Here is a 26848-nt window from a genome sequence, read left to right as displayed (position 1 = left end):
AGCCTGCTTCTCCCTCTACCTATGTCTCTGCCTCTCTCTGTCTCTCATGAATAAATAAAATATTTAAAGAAAATAAAATCTCATTAAAAAAAAAAAACTCTGCTATTCCAAGTTCGAGCCTTTGCTAGGAGATAATAGAACATGAAAACAAACAAGAAAGCCTAAGTACAGAGCCTAGGCAGCTCCCCATTGATGAAATGTGCCCACGGAGCAGGTCTTTCACTTTTGGAGGGTCTCACTTCAGGGGGGATAACTAGGCCTCTTGGGGGGGGGGGGTGTTCCATGGCAGATTCAGGGTCGGGCGGCCCAAGGGTCAGTGTCAAAATTCTCAGCCTTCCAAAACAGAAACATCGAAGGCCAGGACTCCTGTAGAAACAATCCCATTTCCCTCCTCTGTGTCACCCTTCTAGAAACGATTCCCAGAGGCAGCCGCACCAGGCTGTGGCTCGGGGCAGGGGGCTCCCACACAGGACTCCACACAGCACCTTAAGTGGCAATGGTGAGGGCCTGGTGGGGTCCATGGACGACACACGTGTCATCCAGGGCAAGCACACTTGCACGGAGGTCTAGGGGTACGGGAGGCAGTGCCCCATGTACACCCTGACTGAGCCCGCTGTCCAAATGAGTGAGATGAGGAAGGAAGATGTGGTCCCTCTTGCAGCTGGCTAACTTCCTAAAGCTCTAACGCCCAGCCTAGGGATTTTTCACGAAGTCACACGTGCTCTCGATGTCCACGCTGATGGAGGGGAAGGAGCATGCAGGCAGCGTGAAGAGCTCTCCCCCATCCCAAGACCGGCGTGAGGGGCCACGGTGACGTACACACCTTTCCGAAGAGTGTGAGGGCTCTGGTCTGGGGGCGGCTGGCTGGGGCTGGTGCCTGCTTGTGCCCCTGGCTGCGTCCCTGCACAGAGCGTCCCCTGGCTGGAGCCTGGACTCCCCTTCTGCCCAGATCCTGGAGAAAGCTCCTTGCTTTTAGCAGTGCTGGAACAGAAGCAAACAAGACAAGAAAGCCCCTGAACTCAGGCAGGCACAGCACCAGCCCGTGGGTCGCAACCCCACGGGCTTCTCTGGGCCAGCTCTGGTCTGCCCCACGCCCGTCAGAGATGCTCTGGGAGGTGACTGTCCCCTTGTGGGCCCCGGGGACCTGGGTTTTGCTCCCATCTCCATGCCCCTGGCACTCGCTCATGGCCAGCTCTCTCCAGCATACCAGAGCCAAGAGGACTTCCCAGGGTCACGGAGCTATGCGAGGGCTTACTGCCTGGTTTCGTGGCCGTGGTTCTCTGCTGACCTGCACCACAAGCAGGGGTGCACCTTTGGGACCCATCCTGGATGTCAGTCCCAGCAGGCAGGAGGGTTAACCCAGTCCCCCATAGGGCTCCCAGATGTGACCCATTCAGGTCCCAGCCCTTCAGGCTTCGGGGCGGGGGGGGACATTGATCAGGGCCAATGGCAAGGAGGGCCTCTGGCGTCCCTTGAATTGACAAAGGGACACCCTGGGTCATGGTGTCCCAAAGGGGATTCATCCTTCACTGCTGCCTCTCTGCCAGGAGTCCTAAGGATACAGTACACGTTAACAGACACCCTACCCCACTCCACAGAACAGGGACAGCAAATATACAGCCACGTCTTCACTCCCCAACATCCCTCCACAGCAGACATTGCTAATTGAGCTCCAGATGTCCCCCGGGCCCACCCTGAGCCCCCCAGAAGGTGCTTGCTCTTCCTCCCACTTATGTTCTAGGCAGCCCCTGGCAAATTAGGATGAAAGCTACCTGCCGCCCCTGCTGGAAACCACCTGGATTCTGATGCCCTCTAGTAGGGCATGGGGGCGGATAGGAACCTAAATCCTTTGCAACGGCTACTTCCTTCCCTATGAAAACATGCAGGGCCCATTTCTTCTCTAAATTTACTTAGAGGCCCCAGATATTAAAGAGCTAGAGATATGCCGCCCCTTCCCGACAGGGTATGGGGTATGGCAAGGATGGGGGGAAGCAGGGACCAGGACTGGGGCAGCCAAAGCCGAAGTTCAATTAGTTTTCCCCTAAGTGAAGGAGTGAAGACAATGTCACGTTCAAGGCCGCAGTAAACTCTCTCCTTAGGGTGAGCATCAAACCACACCTGGGCCACTGCCCCCTCCCTCCCCAAAACCTATTTCATCCAGGGGGTCTGGAGAGCAACTCCTTTCTCTGTGCTGTTCATAAAAAGCAACCTGTAGGTCCAACACCTGTCTTTTATTCTTCCTCGGACCCAAAGTCACCAGGCACTCACATATTAAGGCTGAGTATCTATCTACCCTTCCCTCCGCCTCTACCACCATTGAGAGGCAGTTAAAACAACAAAAAATACAAAACAGCCACCTGGGTGGCTCAGTGGTTGAGCATCTACTTTTGGCTCAGGTCATGATCCTGGGGTCCTGGGATCGAGTCCCACATTGGGCTCCCCACAGGGAGCCTGCTTCTCTCTCTGCCTCTGTCTCTGCCTCTCTGTGTCTCTCATGAATAAAGAAAATCTTAAAACACACACACACACACACACACACACACACACACACAAGCCACAAAACAAGCAAACAGCTTCTTGTGGCCTGCCAGACTCTTCTTCCTTCCTCAGGATTGACAAGACTAGGAACCAAGAGCTCATCCTTTTCCTGCCTACCTGATGCAAGCCCCCCACCAGAGAAACAAGTATTTCCCTACGGAGCCTTGCTGCTGTCTCTCCAGCATCGGCACAGCTGACCCGGTGGGAGAGGTGGGGTATACAGGGCTTACCAAGGAGCACTCGATGGAGGAGGCTCAGGACATGCTTGAGGACAGGTCAGTTCTGGGGACGGGTGACTCAGTGAGCTGGGGTGCAAAGGGGCAGGAGGCAGAGTTCGGGGGCAGAGTTAATGCCAAGCAGAGGAGTGGGATGCAGAGGTTGGGCTTGGCTGGAAAGGGCTACCAGGCCTGGGTGAAGAATGGGGAGGCTGGAGCGAGCCAGAGGGAAGGGAGGACCTACCATTCTTAGGGGGAGGGGGGATGCATAACAGGCAGCCAGGAACTGGAAGAAACATCATCTAACTGCAAATGTCCAGAAAACAGAAACAAAACCAAAAAACACCAATGGAACACCCATTTGTATTGGGAGGAAACCATATGGGCAGAGAAAAGGAGTGGTAGAAGAGAGACAAGAACGTGGCCACCCAAGGGAAAGCCTCAGAGCTGGTGAACCCAAGAAAAAGGGACAGTATGAGCAATGGGGATGACTCCTAATTATTCTGAGCTAGTAGGTGGTGCTCCCTGCCCGTGAGCGACTCTCAAGGCTTTTTTTTTTTTTTTTTTACATCCAATCATGTTTAGCACCAAGTGTTGACTGTAAGATAGAAAACCAGGACAAAGCCAGTAAGGGTGCAAAAGCAGAAGGGTCCCAGCAGGTCTCCTACCTGTTCACTTCCTCCTCGTCAGCCTCTCTGAGCCACAGAGATGATTCTCTGCTGAACTTGCTCTCCCACCCCTGCATCATCTCCCAAGTGGGAATGACGCCTAGCGAGCACCCAGCCAGGGCTGGCGTTCTCTCGCCCTGAGCTGGAGCCATCAGCAATGACCCAAGCACATCCACTATCAGCTCCCCCCTCCCGAACTCTGACTATCCATTTCCCTTTATCGTTGACCCATTTCATGGGGAAAGTACCTTCTATTCATTAAAGGGGGAAAAAATCCACAAATGCCCTACAATCCCTTCATTTAGGGAGTTGGTATTTGTGTGTGAGTGTATGTGTACAAAGATTGGGCAAAGGGGCACCATTAAGTGTCTGACTCTTGGTTTTGGCTGAGATCGTGATTTCAGGGTCATGAGATGGAGCCCCACATCGGGCTCCACGCTCAGTGCTGAGTCGGCTGGAGATTCTCTCCCTCTCCCTCTGCCCCTCTCTCTTGGGCGCGTTCTCTCTCTCTAAAATAAATAAATCTTAAAAAAAAAATTAGATGAAAAGGTTCAGTTTCCCAAAGCCTCCAAAGTTTTTCCAGCAGGAGCCATGACGGGGGATGTGGTGTCGTCTAACAGAATGCACATTGGCATCTGATTTGAAGTAGCTTTCCCACTTCTCCAAACTGTTTTAGAGCAGATAGAAATACCCAGCAAAGTAGTGTCGGTCATCCCACGTCCAGGATGCCCGTTTGGAAGAAGGGCCAGACGTGGCCCATGCGCCCTGTTATGTGTCAGCACGCATCTACACACTGGGACGGGCCCTCCGTCACACCTTTCATCTCTGATTGGACTCAGTCCTCCACAAACATTCACTGAACTAGTGACACCACGAGCTTGCTAGCTTTCTTCTTCCCAGAAAGAACGGAAACACAACCCCCGGGGCAGGCTGCCGCGGTCCCCAGGCCACTCCCATCCAGGACCCCATGACCACCAGTCCTTTCCTGATTTGCACCCATGCAAGCAGGGGAAACAGCTCCTATGAATCTAAAGGCAGAGCAGGGAAGGGGAGAAGTTACAGCAATCCTGGGTTTTCCTGGATTTCAAAACGGGGAAGTCATTGCAGGCAGAGAGGAAGGGGAGCCGGGAGCTGGCAACTTCGCACACTCACGGCTTTAGCGAGTTTCCACCTTGCACGCGTGCTGGGGGATGCTATTCTCGGAAGCTGGGGCTCCATCTGACAATCGGGGGTGGGGTGGGGGCCGCCAGGGGAGGGGCTGGGAACTACTAGCTCCGTGCCAGCAGGATGCAGAAAGCCAAACACGAATGCTCGGAGGGGGCGGGGGGCGGGGGGCAGGGGTGGAGACGGCATCCAGGCATCCACGAGGCCCGGAGCGGGCGCAGCCAACCCGCCCCGTCCCGCTTACCTGGTGCGCTCGGCCCCGGGCTGGAGGCCCAGGCCCGACGGCGACAGCGAGGGCGCCGCGGGGCCGTCCAGGGGCTGCTCCGGGAGGGGCGATGGCAGAGGCGCGGCAAGCTCGGCGGGCGGCGGCGCGGGGGGCTGCATGGTGGGCGGGGCGCAGGACGCCTTCCTGCCGGCCGAGGAGCCTCTTCGAGCCACCCAGGACGTGTCCATGACCCTCACGCCCATGCTGGCGAGGGACACAAAGACACCCGCTTACCCACGCGTGACGAGGGGCAGGCGCCCTCCCCCGCGCAGCGGACACACTCAAGCACGGCCGCCGGGGAGCAGCAGCAGCGCAGCCGCAGCCGCAGCCGCAGCCGCAGCCGCAGCCGCAGCCGCAGCCGCAGCCCCCTCCTGGGCCCCGGGAAGCGACGCTGCTCGGCCACCGCCGCGCACCAGCACCAGCGGCCCCGGGCGCACGCGGCTGGCGGCTCGCTTCCACCCTCTGCCCAAGCCAGCTGGCCTCGGGATCTGCGCGTGGAATCCAAGCTGTGCCCAGAGCAGAATGCAGCCCCTCTGGGAGCACTCCCTCCCTCCCCCAAGTGGGGGGTGGAGGAGGGCAGGGCTGGGGGGGGGATGAGGAGGGAAGGGGGCCAGGGAGCAGCATCGCACTAGACCGAGGCACTGATCAGCGGGAGACAACTAAATATCCATCCTTTTTTTTTTTTTTGGCACTTGGCCCCAGTCGGTCTCCTGGTCTGGCCCCAGGGCCCTGGCCAGAGCTACAGCCTCTGCAGGCCACACCCGCCCCTCTACCCGGCAGGTAGGGGGCTGACCAGCCCTAAGGTCACTCCGCGCTGCGATTGTTTTAACGATGGAGACACAGCTTCCGTTAAGTCGGCCAAGCAACCAAACACGGCACATTCACTCTCTGGCAGAGCTCACTAAGGCATGGCTTGCTTTGCTCTCAAGAGATTGAACATGGCCTCGTAGCTACCCGAGGATACCGTACCTTTGGATTTTCCTAAGGCTGCAGGGACAAGAAACATACAGATATTAGTGTCAAAAAAACTATGCCTTCCTTTGGACACACAGGTTTTCTCGTCAAGGTCAGGGTCTGGGCCTGGGGCTTTTCCTGGGCCATGAAATTGTTCCAATGTAGCTGGCCTCTCTAGTTACAGTGACTGCTCTGTTGGGGCGAAGGGGGTGTCCTTTATTCCAAGGTGAATAAAGAGAGAAGCTGGAGCTTTGATATTGGGGTGTGTGGAGATGGGGGTTGAGGAGTAGAGGGTGTCATAGCAGACAATTGGTCGACATAGCCACCTGCTGGCTTCCACGTTACATGATTTAGGAGGCTATTGTCTTTCCTCTGGCCTAGGAGGCAAGAGGAACTGTGGTACTGTGAAGTCAAGACCTTCACTAAGCCAAGACCTAACGTTTCCAGTCCTAGAGGTGACACAGAGAATGAAACTTTCCAGCGTCGGTATCTGTCGGGTAGAGGCACAGTGGGAGCGTGGGTATGAGGGCGATTGGGTGCTTACTTCGACCCACAACGGTCAGAGGCACAGAGCTAGACACTCTGAATTCTGTCCACCCTCACGGGCATTTATTTACCTTAGAGACAAGTGGCAAGATTCAACAAACAAAAAGCGTTCAAGTTTGGAGACTGGTTGGAGCAGCCAGGATTTGAGTCCTTTAAGGAAATAAGCGGTGGGATGCAGCCTGCAGCATGGTTCAGAGAGATTTGCACTAAAAGCTCAGCATGCGCTAGGATGGGGACAGCCCAATGACACTCATGTCTAGTGTCATTGTCATTGCTATTTCTCACCTCCCTTGCATAGCTCGGAAGACACACCTGGGGGAGCTTTCGGGGACTGGGTCTCTCTTTCCAGGACCCACTAGCATTCAAGTCATCTTGCATCTGAGGACTCTCGGACCATAAATAAGCATCTTCTACAGTAGATCCAGAGTCATTCTTGGAGGCCAGGCACAACTTGTGGACGAGATCCAGTTGCATCCCCTGACATTTGAAGGGACTATAAAACTATGGGCTTCAGAATTTATCAGGAGGAGAAGTGCAAGAAGCTTAATATTCCACGTGGGGTAGGGACCATCTGGTGCAGTGGTAGGCGAGGGTGACACGCATGCACAATGCCTGCCACGGCGTCCAACAGAAGGAGCCCTAGGGGAGGTGGGTATCACTTCATTTTCCTTACCCTATGCTCCTTCACTTAGACCTTTCCCATTTGGGGAGGGGGGTGCGGGGAGTGCAGGGCAGGCATGGGCTCCGGGATCAGAGCTCTTGGGGGATGGCATCTACTTCCAAGGGCATCTTCAAGCAGCAGCAACCTAGACACCAGGCTCCCCGGTGATCTGGTTTACCAAGCAAAGCGGCCAGCCGGGGCATGAGGCACGGACTGAGCAAGACCTGCTAAGTTATCAGTGGCCAGAATCAGCAGCCCAGAACTAAAAAGCTGAGCATACACTTCAGCTTTCACAAAGAGACCGCTGTGCCCTGTGCAATCCCCACTCTCCCAGCTCGAATTCCTTTCTTAGGGAAGGCAGCACCTTGCGTTCACAGCGCATGTGCATCAAACATTCGCTGATCTCTTCAAAAAGAAAATATAAACCTCTACACAGTGAATCAATCACAAAGGCAGGGCTCTTGGTGGAGCATTTTTGATTTAAGAAAAAAAATTGGTATAAATACATGGATGTGGCGATCCCTGGGTGGCTCAGTGGTTTAGCGCCTGCCTTCAGCCCAGGGCGTGATCCTGGAGTCCCGGGATCGAGACCTGCATGGGGTTCCCTGCACGGAGCCTGCTTCTCCCTCTGCCTGTGTCTCTGCCTCTCTCTCTGTGTCTCTCATGAATAAATAAATAAAATCTTTAAAATAAATAAACAATGAGCACTGGCTTTATACTATATGTAGGCAAATCAAACTCAATTAAAAATATATTAAAAAAATACATGGACTATTTAAATGTTTGAACATCTCCATTAAACTCACCCAGAAGACAAAAGTTGTAAAACTGCTTGGCACCACTGCCAAAGAGGGGAAGCTCTCCGAAGATGGAATACAACCCAGAGGTTATATAAGTTTCTGCTCACTGTTTTATCACATGACGAAGCAACAATAGCCAGAATCAAGAAACTGTGTTTACCGAGAGAGGGCTGAAATGCAAGTGCAATTAATGAAGAACAATTCGTTCATCGGAAGTCACTGCCCAGATACCTCGGGCCAGTTTGGATGTCAAAGATTTCCCGTGGCCCACTGCTTTCTAGAGAAAACTCAGAGGAATTGGTTTCAGACCCCTTTAGAGATGAATCCAGAGCACAGCAAGAAGCCAGAGGCCAGGATGCAGCTCTAAGGTGCAAAGGGTTTGGAAATTAATAAGCAGGAGCGTGTGCCAGAATCCTGGTGGGGACCTTGGGTGAGTCTCTCTTCTGGTTTCTTCTGGGTCCTGTGGGAGGTGGGAGCAAGGAGGCAGGAGAGGAGTGCCTGCATTTGGCCCCGAGATGCTTGTCTCCGACTCCTGTCTTTTAGGGTAAAGAGCCAAGAGGGCAGGGAATTCAGCCGTTCTCAGCCGCTCATCATTGGGATGCACACAGGGTAAACCCGGTGACAATTCCTCACCCTGGCAAGGTGGTCCTACTGAGGCATAATTTACCCTGTTGAATTTACCCTTCTGGTCTACTGGGACCTTATCGTTGCATGGAACTTATCACAGGACACACTTTGTACCTTTCGTAACAGACTGTATCATAGGATAGGTTTTGGAATCATCCATGTCTCTAGAACCAGTTAAACCATTCATTGACTCAGTAGAGCTCTTCATCTACAGAAAGAGGCTAATACCTCCCAATCCATTTCCAGCATTGCCATGAAGGTCATTTATCAGTGCCTGAGTGGTAAGACATGTATAGCACACTCTTGGACCTTTACCTGGGGGAGGAAGCTATGTGGCCACATGATGGGCCATGGTGGTGTGTGAGGGATGGCAGACACAGGGTGTGCCCCCTAAGGACTCTGTCTAGCTATGCAAATGGTATTTATGGGTTGGCAAGTTGGGGACACAGACAATCAAATGACATCTTCATGGAAGGAAGAGGATAAAAGCTTGGCAGGTGGATTGTGTGGAGTTGGAGTGGCAGCTGGGCAATGGGGTGACCCCACTCCCTGTCCAGCTCACCCCAAAGCTTCAGGGGAGTAGCACAGCCCAAGAGTACAGGCTTTGAAAGGAGGGATTTGAAGTCTGAATCCCAGATTTTCTCATTACTGTGTAATATGGATGAGTTCCTTAACATCTAGTTTCTTCTGATCATTTTCTATAAAATGGGAGTAATAGTGACCCCTCCTCCTTAGGGTTGTAGAAAACAAGTAGAACACTGTATACAATATACCGGGCACCTACTAAGAAGCCAACAAATGGTAGCCTTGACAACAATGATGCTCTGTCCTTGTAGGTGCCAGGTACAGATTTTTTTTTTTAATCCTCATGGAGAAAGAAATAGAGGTAGTGAACCTAAGCCTAAAACAGGCTGACAAGAGGGGGACAGAAGCATACTGTGCGAGCGAATCAAGCCAGTAGGAGATGGAGATATTGGAAAGACCCCATCTGGGTCATGTTATCTGGATTTCCAGGGTTTGCCATAAGACTATCTTCCCTTCCCAACAAAACACCAAATATTGGGGGGAGGGTAGGTTCTCTGATAGAAGTATGGGGAACGAACAAGGAACAGAGTTCCTTCTTGGTAGGTTCTGTGTCTTCCAGGAATTTGGTGAGATGGGCCAGCATGGGTTTCAGAGGAGGGGAAAGCCTACTTGGAAGACTCTAGGCTTAAGCATAGAAAAATAAAGAGGGGATCCTCTTCTTTAAGTCTTACTGCCCTTGCCCAGGTCACCTGTTTGAGAAAGAAGGGAAGAAACCAGAAAGGTAGTCTTGACTGGAAGGTTCTTTGGGAAACGAAACCTGCAACAGGGAGCAGGAGACTCAGGCAGAAATGGCCACAACCCTTCACTCTCCAGACGGCCTTCTACATCATATTACAGGGACTCTCCTGCCACCTTCCAAGGTCCTCAGCCAGTCCATTTTGGCTTTTGTGTATTCTGTGTTTGCAGAATTAGCCCAATAACCCATGGGTGGGTGGAGACAGACAGATATTCATGGTGTCTTTTAGTGGCACCATGGCAAAGAAAGGGACTGGTCGGTGTGCCTCATGGAGAAGTACACCCAGCCGTGTTGTGATCTGAAAAACGGACAGTGTCACTCAAAACCCTAGTCCATGTACTCAAAGCAGCTGATGTTTACCCCATGCGGGGCAATGTTCTAAACACTTCATAAGTAAAACTTTATTTACTGCCCAAAACAACTCTCAAGTTGATGCTCACTCTTAGGTCTCTACTTTGCATTGAAAGAAATCGAGGCATTCAGAGGTTAAGTACCTTCCCAAGGTCACGTGGCCAGAATGTGAACTCGGAGAGCGCCTGACCCCAAAGTTCATACTCTGCAATGTTCATAGGGTTCTTTCACATGAGGAGCTTCTTCTCCCACAGGGTACATAGAGAAGACAGTAGAAAGGTCAGACCTATACTTGTCTCCTTGATGCAGGAAATGAAGCGATTTTCTTGTTTTAAAGTCTGTACTCCGGTAGGCCACACAGGGACACCATGAGATCCAGAACCTTAAAAGTTAAGAGAGACAAAGGGCTGCCCCAGTGGAAGGAGGGAGGGAAGAATAAAAGCCCAAAGCTGAAAGATGGAAGATCCAGCTGCAAGAAGAACAGGCATCTACAGAAAGAATGCATTAATCGTGGAGCAGAAGGCTGCTGTGAACCGTTCTAGGGAGTGGACCGCCAAGGGTTAGCAGGTGCTTTTTGCTTTTTCTCCCCCCTCTATAGGGCAGACATCTGCCACGTCTGCTTTTGAATCCCGGTCAGGAACAATCTAGCCAGGGGTATTACCTAAGACATGGTTTTAAAGTACTCAAGTCTATGGAGATCTGGAAGGTTTTGATTTCTGTTCTGAAAAGCAGTTACATTTGGCAAAGGCCAGCCAAGAGAGAGGAGACAAGAAATGCGTCTGCATCAGATGGTAGACCCTGGAGAATTTGGAAAGATCCCCAAGCATCTCCTGAAGACTTGTAAGTTCAGGGAATGTTTAGGATAAACTTAGGGGCCAGGCAGCAGTGGTAGGGGCTTGTGGGGTCACCAGATGGTGAGTGTCAGGAAACCTAAAAATCGAAAGGCTCATTTTTAGCCTTGCCTACACTCACCTGGGAAAGGCCAGAATCAGGTAATTTCCAGTTCTTCCAGGGATAGATAATTCCTTTCTTAAATATATAACAACAAAATTCCTTAACCTCCCCAGAACAAATAAAGGCTGGAGTCATCTGGCCGCATTCCGCAGACTCAGCAACCATAAATACATAAATCTTGGCGACATGGAAGCTGAGCGGGGGCCCGGGCCAAGAATATATCTCTAAAAAGGTCCACTTGGCCAATGCAAACCCAAAATAGGAGTCAAATTTCCCACTGGTACCCAGGATGACTTTCTAGATAAGCTTGTCTCTGGACAGGTTCAGGTTCCACCTGAAATAAAATTATTGCACCAGCTACCCGAGACGACACGTCTTTTTGGGGTCACGGTCTCTGTGTGCTGCAAGATCTACAGAGCACCCTGCAGGATCTACATCCTCCCCTGCAGGATCTACAGAGTACCCTAATATCTGCAATTACAGAAGTAAGGCCTTAAATCCCTAGTTCTGGCTGTCAGGTGGCCACAGGCTTTCTGATTTAATAAATTTGGGAAACGAAGCATGCCATGGCAACCTTATGAAGATCTGTGACACGTGACAATGTGTCATGGACTCTAAGAAATCATACACTCAATGACCTGATTTGGGTGCACTGAATCATGTGTTTTAGGAGCCGTTAGATCCCAGGTTTCTGTTGCCTCCCAACCCAATATGACCAGTTCCACTGGTATTCCGTAGGGCACCATCCACATTGCTCCCAAGCCTTCCCAATTAAAGGCACCTATTCCAAATTACTGAACATCCAGACGAAGGTCCAGATGGGTGGGACAAGACCCACTGCAGAGCAGGTGCCAAGCACTGGTGAAGGATGCACTGCACACCGAACTGAGCTCTAAGGGGGATCGCTGGCTCTGGTGTAAAGGTCCTCATTGATTTTTTGGGTGGCTGTCAACTGGCTCTAGTAGAGCACCTCTGAGGACCAGACCACTGTGGCACAAGGGAAATGGCGACAGGCAGGTCAGGTTTCAAGACTTGAGAGCTGTGTTTTGGTCTTCTGGGTATAAAGAGCCAAGGCCACTGGGATTTCAGTGGACACACTGCCATCCTGCTGGGACTCAAGAGAGTAGGTCTGAGCAGGCATAGTGGGATTGATGTCAGCCAGTAGGGTAAGAATGGAGAGCAAGGGCCGGAGCCAGAAGGCAGCAAATGGGCAGCATATGGAATGGTGGTGGCGGTACTGGTGAGGTCTCTGAAGTGTACAGCTGGCAGCAGGCAGGGAATAGAGGCAGAAAGGGGCTGAAAGGGGAAGACAATAGCCATTGGGTGGAGATGTGAATGAGGAATGAGACTCCATCACTGGCATAATTTCTTTTCTTGCCCTTGGGCTTGTCCACTGGCTTCTCACCAATCCCAACTGAGTTTGTTCACACTGCCAGGGACACAGCCAATGGAGGCATCAGACAAATGCTTAGGGCCCTCCTGACCAATGCGCAAGAGAGTGTAGACATCTTGGCTAACTCTTTAGGAGGCAGTAGGGTTCACATAAAAAACTGTTGGATGGGACCAGGGATAACACTCTGCCATTGACAGAAAAGTAGAAAGGATCCACAAGGTTATTTTCATGTATTATTTGGGACAAATGATCCATGAAACAGATACTGCTATTTTATAGAAAACAAAAAGCCAATACAAACAAGGCATTAAAAATACATAGTAACCTGTACCCTAAAATTTCTCAGCTGGAGCTTACACAGGGCGTCCGGGTACACTGGGTGACCTAATCAATACTTTGTGGCTTGGAGTGTTGGCAGTCAGGACAGCCCGTATGTCACACCAACACTCAATGACTAGTGTAGGAAAGTTTTGAAAAAATTTTTAAAAATTATATCCCTGCCAAATTCCTTACTCAGAATGGCAAAATCTTTCTGCAATTCACTGCTTCTCGACCCGAGAAGAACCACTAGAACCAGCTAGGACACTTTTAAAAAGCACCAGTGCCTGAATCCCAGCCCAGGGCAATTAGAGCAGCCTCGGAGAACTGGGTCGGGCTGCAGTACAGCAGCCCTCTTTCTTTAAAGCTTGTTCTCGCTTTTGTTGTGTAATGAGCCAGCCTGGAAACGAAGCAGCTTATTTATCTGGGTCGCAAATCCACACTTTAGGCAGAGTTTGGCAGGCACAGCTCATGTACTGTACCCAGCACTAGCTGAGGTGGTTCAGCTTGGCAAGGAGGATTCCAGGACCGTTCCCTCAGAAAGCTGGTAAGTGGGTGCTGGCTGTCAGCTCGGTGCTCAGCTGGGGAGGAAGGCCAGGGGCTTTAACTTCTCTCTGAGCGGCTGCCTGGGCTCCCACATAGGGAGGAACTGGGTTCTAAGCGTGAGTATTCAAGAGACCCAGGCATAATCAACAAGGCATAATCTTTGTGATCCAGCACATTCCTTCTACCACATTCGGGTAGTTAAGTCACTGAGACCAACTCAGTCAAAGAGAGTGTGGTTAGATTTCAACCCTCAGTGTGGCAAGAACCAAGCACCTGGGGCCATATTCACCACGAAGCTTCTGGTGTGCGGCTGCGGTGGAGGGATGTATTAGGTCCCAGCAGCTGCTGTAACAAGTACTGCAAAATTGGTAAATGACAGAAATCCATTCCCTTGCCGTTCTGGAGGCTAGAAGGCCAAAGTCAGTAGCAATGGTCTACAATCAAGATGGCAGCTGGGTTGGGTGGTGGTGCGCCTGGGTGGCTCAGCTGGTGAAGCATCCGCCTTCGGCTCAGGTCTTAATCCTGGGGTCCTGGGATCGAGCCCAGCGTCCAGCTCCCTGCTTAGCTAGGACTCTGCTTCTCCCTCTTCCTCTGCCCCTCCCCCCACTCGTGCTCACTCTCTCTTGCTCTCTCTCAAATAAATAAATAAAATCTTAAAAAAAAAAAAAAAAAAAGGCAGCAGGGCTGTGCTCCCTCCAGAGGCTCCAGGAGAGAAGCTGGTCCTTGCCTCTTCCGGTCTCTGGTGCCTTATATTCCTTGGCATGCTGCCACATCTCTAAATCTCTCTCTGCTCCATCTTCACGTTTTTCCTTTTCTGCATGCAAATGTCACATCTTCCTCTGCATTTTATGATACATGTGTCTGTATTAGGGGCCACCCTGGTAATCCAGAGTGGTTCCCTGAGTTCACAGTCCTTATTTTAATATCTGCAAAGACCCTTTTCCCAAATAAGGTAATATTTACAGGTTCCAGGATTCGAGACCTGCTGCTATCTTTGTGTGTTGGGGGGGGGGGGTCATTAATCTGCCTACCACAGTAATGAGAAAGGTCGATGTGAGCTCCAAAATCTGCCTCCAAGTCTTGCTAAAGAAACTCCGTTTCCTGAGTCATCCTGAATCAAAGGCAGCAGTACCAAAGCCTGGAGCTGGGATGGGAGTGAACCATTTTGTATGATGAATGACGACGTAACAGCCATCAGCCAGGAAAATGTTGCTGGCACTGATGGGGAACCTACCATTTCTTCCAAATTTGAGCCAGTTTTTCCTTTTTTTCAGGTAAATCTATGGATATACAATTGTTTTGTTTTTTTTAACTTGACCAAAGTGCTTTCATTAAGCGAGCTTTGTCAGTGTTTCAAGAGGGTAATTGGAAGATTTTAAAACGTGTCTCATAGATTTTAAAAGCTCAGAAATGGGATAAATGCAGAGAATTCCCCTACTGTTGCTAAAATAGCACAGGGACTTCAGCTGATGCAAATTGCTTTCTTCTCCCCACAGACACTTATAACTTCCGATTTCTGTTTCTGTGAAAGCTGGTTAGAAACTGATCATCATTCATCAGCTTACTGTACCTGAAAGCACCTGTGCCAGTACCCAGACAACTGAGCAAGGGTTACCCCACACCAGTAAGCCCTCGACATGTCTAATACAAATTTTAAAACACACAAACTATCCCCATTTAGTGTGCAAGAATAATTTATGTGACACATCCCCTATACCCTTAATGTAGATGGTGGCAGTTTCAGCTTTAAATCCGAACAGTATGCAGAATGAGCAAACCATTTACAAAGTTCTCAAATGACCCATCGTCATCAGAGAGGAGGCAGTTGCTTAAAATGTCATCATTCAAGAGGCATCTACCTTGGGGGCTGAGTCGGTTAATAAGCGTCCAAGTCTTGATCTCAGCCCAGGTCTTAAACTCAAGATTCTGAGTTCAAGTCCCACACTGGGCTCCACACCCAGCATGGAGCTTACTTAAAAAAAAAAAAAATCATCATTCAAGTTTTTGCATCTGCCTGTGTACTCTGCGGGCCAGTGAACTTTGCTCCAAGATTCCACAGCTGTAACATTCCCGTAGATGGCATCTGGATCACTCTTCACAGGGTTCTGGGAATCCGATGGGGTCTGGCCGGAAGGACAGAGCAGCACACCTCAGATGCAGAAACACCAGGACCAACGGAGTTCTCCAGAACCCAGCCGGGACTGGAATTCATCCTCCAGGGTATCTCCTTGGCTAGACATACTTCTCAAAGGAACAGAGCTGCTTAAACGGAGATTAAAAACAAAATCCGAGGCACTTGCCTCGGATGTGTTCCTCTCTGTCTTTCTGTATTTCTCTCACAATGTAAAGATTGGATTTTAAGTATGCTCTGTTTAAAGATTTAAGGAGGGGCACCTGGGTGGCTCAGTTAGTCAAGCAGCCCACTCTTGATTTCAGCTCATGACCTCAGGGTCTTGGGATCAAGCCCAGCTTCAGGGTCTACACTCAGAGGGGAGTCTGCTTCAGGATTTTCTCTCCCAATGCCCTACCCTCCACTCACTCATTTTCAAATAAATAATTTTTTTTTTTTAAGATTTAAGGAAATTTCCCCTTACTCTCCCTAACTTCTAGGAATTTCCGTTCTTCTTTCTGCATTAGCTAGGCAACAATAACCAACAGCTCAGAGCGGATAAACAACCCCTTGGCTGCCTCACACAGCAAGTGTCTCCACTGGGTAAGGGGACAAGCAGGGATGCCAGCCCTTGTGAACATGCCTCCATCGTCCCAGGACATAGGTCCAGGTCCCCAGTGCCAGCTTCCACTCAGAAACCAAGAGCGGTGAACAAGTAAGACTCACGCACCTCTACAATTCTTGGTTTTCAACCTTCCCTCTGACCCTCTTCAGACCATAAACCTTTGGAGCAAGCAGATCTTTCTGGCTGCCTCGTGATCCTTCAGGGAGGCAGAAGGTGGTTGCCTGAATCTCCAAGATTTCCATTCAGTGCTTTCTGCTCCTGGCCCATTTTGAAAGACCAGCTGTTAAATTTTATGTTACACCAGCAATTTTAAATTATTTTTTTAAGCACTTTTAAATTTTTAACCAGAGTTTCAACGAACTTGCTGGAGCAAACAATGCAACCCATTCCTTTCGGAAGACACATTTGCCGATGCCTTCTGGCTGGGGGTGTTCACAATCCCTAGACTGGTTGCCGTGGCTGACGCTCACTGCGAATCAGCTGTGCTGTGTTTGTTATGAAACATGTTTATACCCATTTTATTTGTTTCAGGAATCACATCATGCAGTTACACGTTACGTAAACTGATTTGTATAGGAACATCGAGAGGGTCGTTCTTGTGCAATATTAAGTTGAAGGTATTTATGAGTCCCCGGGGTGACCGCATACTAATAGGTGTAGGTGTCAATCAGAAAAGATGGGGGGAAAGTCTTAAAACCTTGGAAGGATTTTACATTCAGATTGCTTCAAGTTTTAGGTTTGTTGTTTTAAAGAGACGAAACCTGGAAATGTTTGATTATGCATTCAAAGTGCTGCTTCTGCACAAATTTTGCTGAAGAATGCCAATGAGCAGAGCCATTGTCGGTGAAAAAAACCCTTGGGGATTTGAGAACTGACATACATTTATAAATTTTGAGTGAAAATAGTGTTCACATATTTCTTTTAATTTCCCTTGCTGACCAACTTTTTTCTTCTTTTTTTGCTTTTGATGAAAAGTAATTAATATGGATCACAACCATTGGCTCAGCTGCACTTACCTCTGCCCCTAGAGCAAGGGAAGCAAGCCAAGGGACTCAATCAAAACAGCACAGAGGAAACAATTTAATTGCTACAAATTGCCTACACCACTGATAGAGAGTGCAATTTCCCTGGCAAATCCAGTTTGGTATTAACTCCCCACCCCTCCCTTCTTGACCCCCAATGCTGAGAAAGGGACAGTGGTTCATACCCATCCTTTTTGTAAAACTCCAGCATCATGTTATCCGTGGCGACACTGAGGGGCCGGCGGGCCTGCTCAGGCTGGCGCCGGTCAGCAGGGTCCATGTCTGGGGAGGGCATGGAGCTGTAGTTGGCGTTGTGGTTTACGTGCACGGGACTCCCGTAATTCCCTGTGATGTTGAACTCTATCTCTGCGGGGAAGAAAGAATGAGTGTATGTGATCTATTGGTCATGCCTTTCTTAGCCAGGAGAAAGCTGAGCAGACATGGCCTATCCTCTCACTTCACCCCTAGAAAACTGTGTCCGGTGCTTCAACATTAGGTCACCTGTTGATACGAATTTATCTTAATATAATTCATCATGTTAGCAGATGAACAAAAGTGCTCACCTATCACATTAATATGATGGGAATTAAATAAGGCATTTTCCATTTGTGATTAAAAAAACAACTTAAAGGGATGCCTGGGTTGCTCAGTGGTTAAGCATCTGCTTTTAGGTCAGGTTGTGATCCTGGAGTCTCATGATCGAGTCCCACATCAGGCTCCCTTCATGGAGCCTGCTTCTCCCTCTGCCTCTGCCTCTGCCTCTCTCTTGCTTTGTGTCTCTCATGAATAAATAAAACCTTAAAAAACAAACAAACAGGAACAGATGGGTACTTTCTGAAAAAGACAAAATCATCTATCTTGAACCTCAAGGTTACAAGTGATAACACCAAAGCAGTCTTAATGAAGTCGGGGAAAGGGTCAATGCCCACACCCACGACTGTTATTTAACACTATTGGAGAAGTGCTGGCCAATGAAATAAGTCAAGAAAAGAAAATAGGAAGCAATAATATGATGATAGATGATGATGTTATTTTTCTGGAAAACCAAAGAAAAAATTTAAAAGATTGGAAACTAGAGATTTCACTAAGGTCATTAGGGTTGTTGGCTATCAAGTGACACTCAGAAGTTTCCCATCCTTTCCTAACCATAACCTGTCTATCTGCAGTGAAAATGAAATCTGCTCATTCACAAACTTACAGATTGATGCCTTAAATTCCTATCTCCTTATTTCTTTATTCTGATTTCACCCTCTCACCTGTCTCATCACAACTCTTAGGACATGAGCAGTTAAGAGCCTTCTTAGTCAAAACACATGAAATCAAGCAAAGACAATTAAATTTTTCGATGTTAGATCAGCATTCACAGATTACCTCTGATGGACAGGGCACAGAATTATTAATATTTTATCCTCCCATGAGTGAAATGGTTTACTGTTGCACCGCCAAAAGCATATCCTTGATTTTTACTAAACATAAGGTAAGTGCCATGTTTTTTTTTTTTTTTTAAGCAAACATTGAATTTAGCATAACAACTACTGTCACCTGAAAGCTGTTACCTTTGAGAGTCATACCCTTATGCAATGGTGCTCCCATGGCTAGGAACACTTACTAAGCACCATCTGAGGGAGCAGCCTTTACAGCCTAATTTTGAACTGGATACAAAAAAGAATCTCATCACCTTTGAGCCCCACCTTTACATGCCAAGAGCAACTCAAAGGACACACAAAAGGAATAACAAAAGGATGGCACCCAAGGGATCCCTGAGCCCTGAATCAAAGTCCATCCCCATCTAGGCCTATGCAGCATTTATAAAAGCATGTGATCTTTCTTTTTTGTTCTAGCATTTCATGATTCATAGGCAGGAAGATACCATGGTGTGGATGTTAGACCAGTAAAATCCACTGACATGGTTAGTGCAGGCAGTGGACACCTATGGCCAGAACGTCACTCAGCCAGGGATTAGACATTAAGAAATCACCATGACTCTATACCCTACCTGAGTGGTGTGTGCATGTGTGAGAGCGTGTGTAGGACGATTAATAACAAGCACCTTTGTTTTTAGAAGTTCTGAGCTCACCGTATCACTCTTATTCTTTCCTCAGCACCCCACTCCCATACCTCGAAGCCGCCACATACCCCCAGGGAAGAACCAATCTGCATGCTGGATGATGGGTTCGATGATCCCAACGATCTGCAGTGAAACTGTGGTCATCATCTCTGTGATATTCCTGCGAGCACAGAGCAAAGGGGGACAGGGCCAGGTTACCAGCCCAGGCAGCAGAGAGGCACACCTGACCCCACAGCCCTGAAAGGGTCCCTGGAGCAGACGCCTGCCAACCTAGGTCTGAGAGTAGGCTTTCTCTTTGGAAGGATACTTCACCTTTCTGAACCTCTCTTTCCCTTGTATAGAATCAGGTAACCATAGAAGCCCTCCTTATAGGAAGCATGTAAATGAGTAATATACATGAAATCACCAATCATTGGACACCTTTCATTGTGAGGTGTAATTCTCACAACTCCCAGACTCATCTGCTTTCCATCTCTGTTCTTTCTTTTGAAACAGCCCTCCACCCCTGGATCCAGATGCTGGGACATATGCTCTTCACAGAGTGTCAGGAAAGCCAGGAGGAGCTTGCCTGGCCACTGCTGACTTAAATTAGCTCAGAGAAGACCCTCGCTGCAGACTCATATCTCTGAGACCATCAATGAGAAAGATCTGCAGAATTTTGGGTCTTCTCCTGAGCTTAAAAAATGAGCAGGCCAAGAGAAATAGGACTTGACAAACAAAAGAGGCTGATGATTTATCTGGGGCCCTGGTGGTCCTGCCCACGCGCTACCCATACACACATTCCTCCCTCTACTCACCCTTCCGCTTGTGGCCACAGGAGGTTGGGTCCTAACACAATTGCCATGTTACTGGGAGTCATCTTGTTTACATCTTGATATTCTGATAACTTGGATAAAAATTTGATCAAGTATCTGAAAGGGAGTCAGAAGGGCCAGGTTTAACAAGGGCTCAACCCCAGCCACGTTCTCCTAGCACAGGGTAGAAGTTTCTCTCCTAGAGCCCATCTCACTGTCAAGATTCACGTACCCTGCATTATAAGGAAGATGCATCATGTGTTATGTTAAGCAATGAGAATGGTTTAAAAACAGACAGACTCAGATCTCACTTGGCTACCTATCAACATCTGCTTCCATGAACTCTGGCCAGAGAAATTCCCCATCTTTCCTTTTGACTCAGTATCTACTGATGGAAAGTTCCTCCTTCTTTTCAAATCCCAATCATTTGCCACTCTCCCTGTGTGCAAAGGTGAGAAGCAAAGTGTCCAGGTGTCATCAGCGGGGACCTCTACATGCTAGGTGTGGTATCTCCTGGGATTAACCTCAGTGGAGCTTTGAAAGCTAATGGGAAAAAAAAGTTAAACATAGATTTAGCACATGAGCCAAAAATTCACTCCTAGAGACCTACCCAAGAGAAATATGCCCACACACAAACTTGTACACAGACGTTCACAGCAGTATTATGGAAGCCAGCCAGAAAGTGAAGACCACCCAAAAGTCCACCAAGAAGGGAGGAACAGATAAATAAAATGTGGTCTGTCCATAGAATGGAATAATATTCACTCAGAAAAGGAACAAAGTACAGACACTCGCACACCATAGGGATGAAACTTGACATTATCCTAAGCGAAATGAGCCAGATACAAAAGATCATGTGTTGTAGGACTCTACCCAGGTGAGATGTCTAGCAGAGAAGGTAAATTAGTGTTTGCCAGGGGCCAGGCTGAGGGACTGGGGAGTGATTGCTGATGGGAACCGGGCTCCTTTAGAGGGTGATTAAAATGGTCTAAAGTTGGTGGTGATAGTTGTGCAACTCTACAAACGTACAAACAACCATGAAATTGCACACTTTGGAGGACACGATGGTATGTGAGTTATATCTCAAGGAACTAATGACCATACATTAAATTGCTCTTGGGATTTTTTTTTCAGTTGTGCCAAATATACATGACTACTTTAACCTCTTAAGCATACAGTAGCATTCAAGTCAGCATCAAGCACTTTCCCATTGTAGAGCAGCCATGACCACCATCCATCTCCAGCTCTTTGAGCTTCCAGAACAGAATCTCTCTACTCATTGGGGCACCTGGGTGGCTCAGTGGTGAAGCATCTACCTTTGGCATAGGGGGTGATCCCAGGGTCTTGGGATTGAGTCCAACATTGGGCTCCCTACGGGGAGCCTGCTTCTCCCTCTACCTCTGTGTGTCTCTCGTGAATAAGTAAATAAAATCTTTAAAAGATAAAAATAAAAAAGAATCTCTCTACTCATTAAACTCTCACCTCCCCTCTCATGCTCCCTTCCCCCAACCCCTGGCAACCACCTCTCTACTTCCTGTCTCTGTGAATGTGATGACTCTAGGGACCTCACACACGTGGAATCATACAGTATTCGTCCTTCTCTTTCTAGCTTCTCTCATTTAGCACAATGCCCTCCAGGTTCACCCATGTAGAAGCAGCGTGTGTCAGAACCACCTTCCTTTTAAAGGCTGAACATTGCATCATATGTATGTTTTGTTTATTTACCCAATTTTTGTTTATTACCCAACATTTGGTCTGTTTTTACCTCTTGGCTATTATGGATAATGCTGTCATGAACATTTGGTTTCACATATCAAGTCCCTGCTTTCACATCCTCTGGGTATATACATATTATATTTATATATTTATAAAATTGTATATTTGTATATACAAATATATATGTAATATGTATATACAAATATACATATTATATATATATTTGTAAAATACATATATACCCAGAAGTGGCATTGCTGGATCATATGGTAATTCTATGTTTAATTTTTTAAGGGTCCGCCATACCGTCGGCTGTTAGAATTTTTAACAGGAAACCAGAAATACTCAGGCAGATGGCAACAGGAGCTGGAGCTGACAATCTGTATCTAGGGAAGCTCTGAGGAGAGGTGGCAGGGCCAGGAGCAGTGCTGGCAAGCGGAAAGGATGAGGAAGCAGAGAGTGTGAAGGAGCAGAAAAGATCTGTAGAGCAGCGGGAAGTAAAATCCCGGGTGGCAGCAAGGAGAGTGAGAGAGACAGACATGTGGAAAGGAGGTGGCGAACGGTAGAGCACTGGAGGATACTTTCCTGGCTCCTTCTCCCTGCAGACTAGCTCAAGGAGACCTCTGCCACCAGCTCCAAGTTTGGTCAGCTTCCCGGGTGCCCCTGAACACCTATCTTTACAATAAACCCACAATATTGAGGCATCAGAGTGGCTCAGTTGGTTGGCTCAGGCTGTGATCCTGGGGTCCTGAGATCAAGCCCCGTGTCACACAGGGCATCTGCTTCTCCCTCTCCTCCGAGCGTCCCCCCTACTCGTGTTCTCACTCTCTCTTCTCTCTCAAATGAATAAAAAATCTTCAAAAAAAATTAAACCCACAGTATCTTAAAAATAGCTTGCATTAATTTTTGCTTCTTGCAAATCCCAGAACTTTACTGAATTAGCCAGTGGCCTTCAAAATCATATAGAGCCTTTTGTTCTGTTTCTTCATTGGGAATGTAGTCATTAACAACCTTGCAGGGTCATCTGAGGTTGAAAGGAGACCATGCACATTAACCATGCTTGGCACGCCATAAAACGCCATGCACACTAGTTACCATGACCTTTAGCCAGGAAACCGTGTGTCCGGGGCTTAAATAACCCTGACCCCGTGTCTCCAGGATCCATCCACTTACCGGATGTTGTTGTGATTGGCCTTGGGCAATTTTTCACAAGCATTCCACAGAGCCTGAAGCCTCTTGTCTTGCTCCTGAATACTGGGGAATAAATAGGAAAGCCATTGGTTGAGGATGAATCAATGAGATCTCCCTGACAATCACATTAACCAGCCACTGCATTTTGGAGAACGAGAAGCCAACTGTTGCAACTGACCGTACGAGCGTGCTATGATTATTATTCAAGTGCTGAGTTATTACTATTTCCCTCTCTGTGTTCCCTGTTTTGTCCTGTAAACTTCCCCTGCACATGTTACATGTCTCAAGTGAACACAGGCCAGGGGAGCAGGTGGGGGCAGGAGGGCAGAAGCTAGACACCTGGTCTAGGGCAAGACAGGGCCGTGGTGCTATCAGGGGGAGATTCTGGCACAGAAACCAGGATCCAACATACCAGTGGGAGTGCTCAATCCACTTTCACACCATGGGGCAGCCTACTGTCCAGTTCAACAGATATTAAAGTTCCTTGGCTTCTGACACATAAGAGGTAGTCAGTAAATACCTTTCGAAAAGGCAAACAGGCATATGAGGAAATATGACCTTCCAGATCTAATTTCGAGATGAATACTTTCCATGAACCAAAGATTCTCCACTCTACAAAAGGTCTGCTCCAAGGGTTTTTGTTTTTATTCTTTAAAAAAGCCCCTAAAAATTAAAAGAAGTTACTCAAAGGACTACATTTTATATATGCTTTTCATGAAAATCTATAAGGCATACATGGTTAGGAAGGGCTTTCTGCTCAAAGAATCTCTTCCCCAGAAAAATTAATACGGAATCATCAGTTGGATGAGGCCCCAGCTTTGATTCATTAACCTGGGGCCCAAGGCAAAGTGTGACCATCACCCACACTTCATTGCTGTGTACCCATAGGTCCTCCCACAGATCTTCACAAGGGGATAAAAATCTGTCTTTTCCCTCAATTCAGCCTTGAGGAAGAGGTAAGCATTCTCCAAAACACACTTTTACTAGGAGTCTGAAGTACAAACCAAATATGTCATTTAGAAACGGAAAGGTTAACAGATTTTATTTCTAAAGTGGCTGCAATTTGACCAAAGGTTGGACGAAAATGGTTTTGTGCAGGGAGGCCATGGAAGACCAGTTCCATCCTTCCCATGATCTCGTACCAACTACTGAATCTCTACACAACCTCACTTCCCTCATCTGTAAAATGGGTTCATGGGAGTACTTCCCACCTGGAGTCCGCGTGAGTGGTATAAAGGAGCAACAGTACAAACAGCTCAGTATTGGGGCCAGTTCATCTCAAGCTCTCAATCAGTGTCTTAGGGGAAAGGGCAGATGCTGCTAGGACCCAGCTAGATCCGGGATCCCTGGGTGGCACAGTGGTTTAGCGCCTGCCTTTGGCCCAGGGCGCGATCCTGGAGACCCGGGATCGAATCTCACATCGGGCTCCTGGTGCATGGAACCTGCTTCTCCCTCTGCCTGTGTCTCTGCCTCTCTCTCTCTCTCTCTCTCTCTCTCTCTCTCCCTCTGTGTGTGTGTGTGTGTGTGTGTGTGTGTGACTATCATAAATAAATAAAAAATTTAAAAAAAAACTACTTAAAAAAAAAAAAAAGACCCAGCTAGATCCTAAAGTCTGGGTTCCTATATCATCAAGATCACATATACAGTCCAGAGAGACAGTTTCTATCAGAGAATATGATCTCATTTATCTTCATCCCTAGGATCACAGGATGGCTCTAGAGAAGTATAAAGAGTTGTAGTTACACACATGGGTTCCTGAACCAGACCCCCTGGACTTGAATCCTCATTCTGTCATTTATTAGATGGCAGGTAACCTGCTGTCACACACCTGCTCTAGGACTCGACGTCCTCACCTGTAAGCTGGGAAAAACAGCACAGCCCAGTTTCAAAGGTTTAGTTACTGTGGCAATTAAAAGAGTTAAAGGTGTATAATGAGCTAAGAATAGTGACAAGCCTCTAATAGATAGGGCTCATGGTCAATATCATCACAGAAGTCACACCCATGCTCCACAAGGAGATGTAAAGATGCCAGATAATCAGCCAGGCTTTTCCGATGCATAGTCTCTACTCCATCTTGGAAAAAAAAAAAAAAAAAGCAACAACAACCCAGCACCATGTAACATGGCTGGAGCTAGCTTTCTCTAACGCCACATGTAGAGCCTGGCTTCCCTAGTAGGTCAGCTGGGCTCTTTCAGGGTCCAAAGAAGCACATACATTTTCGAGCATTCCTTCCGACAGGTTAAGCTTGGCTGTGTTTTGAGACTAAGCCCATGACTAGAGACTTCTAGAAATCATGCCCCTCCTCAGGCACCCAGCTCAGGGCATCATGTTTTTATATTAGCTATTAATGAGTCATTATTAATATATCTGTAATAGTTACAAATAAGAGTCAAGACCCTATGATCACTATTCTATTCTATTCTCTCTAAAAAGAATTACTACCTGCTTGTGTGAGCCTTTCCAGAACCTTCTATGCATTTATGCACACAGAGGCCCTCCTGAAATTGTATTGTGTTGTGCTTTTAAAAACAAAACAAAAAAATAGAATATCACATGTATCCTTGTTAACTTGCTTTATTTCACTGAAAAGTAAGGCTTCATATCTTTTCGTGTTAGCAGGAATAGCTCAACTAGTGCTTTCAAGTGCTACAGAGTATGTCACAATATAGATAGACCATGATTAATTTAATCACACACCACAACCCCCCCCACCAATGAACCTTTAATAACCTCGAGGCTTTTGCTACTCAAAATAACACCATCATCAACATCTTCGGGTACACGCCTCTTGGGGTACACGTATGAGCAGAAATTCTCTATGATGTGTACCATGATGTGGAGTCATAAGATCATAGGTTCCACGCTTTCATAATTTCAATAAATACTTCCAAATAAACTCCGCCCAACAACGTGCTCCAAAACATGGTGTACTCACTTGGAAGCCTGAATCCACTCGTCATAGAGTTCAAAGGTCATAAGAGGTTCCGGCAACTCTCGGAGGTAAGATTTCAAAGCTCCTGGACATGAACACAATATTGGCCATGAGCCACCTTACGTTGGCACGGTCATGTTCTACCAGCCAGCATCACCCGTGGGGGTACATCTGGGAATGGGTTCCTCATCCCGCACACCACAATCCAATTGGTGATGGTCTCCCACGTGAGTGGATCAGAGGCTCTGGCATGGCAGTGGGACCCAGACGGCCGATCACATTGGTTCTCTCGCTATTTCCCATCGTCACCTCCTCTTCTCTTGGCACATCGGGGAGATCTCCAAGGGGCCCTAGCAATCCAACTTGAAACTGAGCCTTGAGTGGACTCACCTGAAGTATGTTGGGAAGCCACTGGCTCAGGTGTCACATGACCACACGCCCTTCCTGTGAGCCTCTACAGCACACGGTGGCACCTCGCTAAGGGGCCATGGGCACCCACCTGCAATTGCATGGGGGTCTGCCGAGTATTCCTGCACATCAACCACACAGCAGTCCAGGGCAGCTTTCAGCTTCTTCAACTTGGAAGCAGATGGTGCCACGCGGAAGAGTCCCTGCAACGGCACAGGGGGTCAGTGCCTGGCCCTGCAACTCAAAGGCACAAAAGCAGAACAAACACAAAGTCTCCCCACTCCCTCCCTCCAGTAACTCCTCGAGGCATGTTTCCTGATACTGTTACACAGGATCATAGCTGCCCACTCTCTAAATGTCTCCACCTTTAGATGTAAGCAACTTTTGAGCAGGAACTGGGCCTCACCTACTGTTGCGTCCCAGGGCCTAGGATGGGATGACCTATCATTCTGTTTTGGTAAGTATCTGCTGAATAAATGAACCTTGGGCACTGCAACTTCTTGTGTATTTAAGATATATTTTGGAGAAGAAGTTGGCCAACACCTGGTCAGACAAGGGGTATCTAGGAAGCTGGATCTGAAAAGGTTTAGAGGGTGAGCACATGTGTGTGTAATAGAAAACACAGGGCTCTACTTTCAGAGACAAAGTCTATGTCCTCAGA

General features: G+C 48.2%; 1 protein-coding gene across 4 annotated transcripts in view; it reads right to left on the bottom strand.

Annotated features, from left to right (window-relative positions):
• ARHGAP44 (Rho GTPase activating protein 44) overlaps positions 1-26848 on the bottom strand; it is a 168709-nt gene that overhangs the window by 8343 nt on the left and 133518 nt on the right. For 2 of the 4 annotated variants that reach the window (XM_041770699.1, XM_041770701.1), the window contains exons 11-19: positions 26279-26390; positions 25783-25864; positions 22830-22910; positions 19944-20057; positions 19215-19306; positions 17264-17444; positions 5820-5837; positions 4830-5054; positions 824-981 (exon numbers count right to left, since the gene is read on the bottom strand). In XM_041770699.1, coding sequence (XP_041626633.1) covers positions 824-981; positions 4830-5054; positions 5820-5837; positions 17264-17444; positions 19215-19306; positions 19944-20057; positions 22830-22910; positions 25783-25864; positions 26279-26390 — 1063 coding nt within the window. The remainder of the gene's footprint in view (positions 1-823; positions 982-4829; positions 5055-5819; positions 5838-17263; positions 17445-19214; positions 19307-19943; positions 20058-22829; positions 22911-25782; positions 25865-26278; positions 26391-26848) is intronic. The other 2 variants (XM_041770700.1, XM_041770702.1) reach the window with 2 other exon arrangements.

Source organism: Vulpes lagopus, chromosome 10 (assembly GCF_018345385.1).
Source record: "Vulpes lagopus strain Blue_001 chromosome 10, ASM1834538v1, whole genome shotgun sequence".
NCBI classification, from domain to species: domain Eukaryota; kingdom Metazoa; phylum Chordata; class Mammalia; order Carnivora; family Canidae; genus Vulpes; species Vulpes lagopus.
This window is presented reverse-complemented; position numbering and strand designations above follow the sequence as displayed.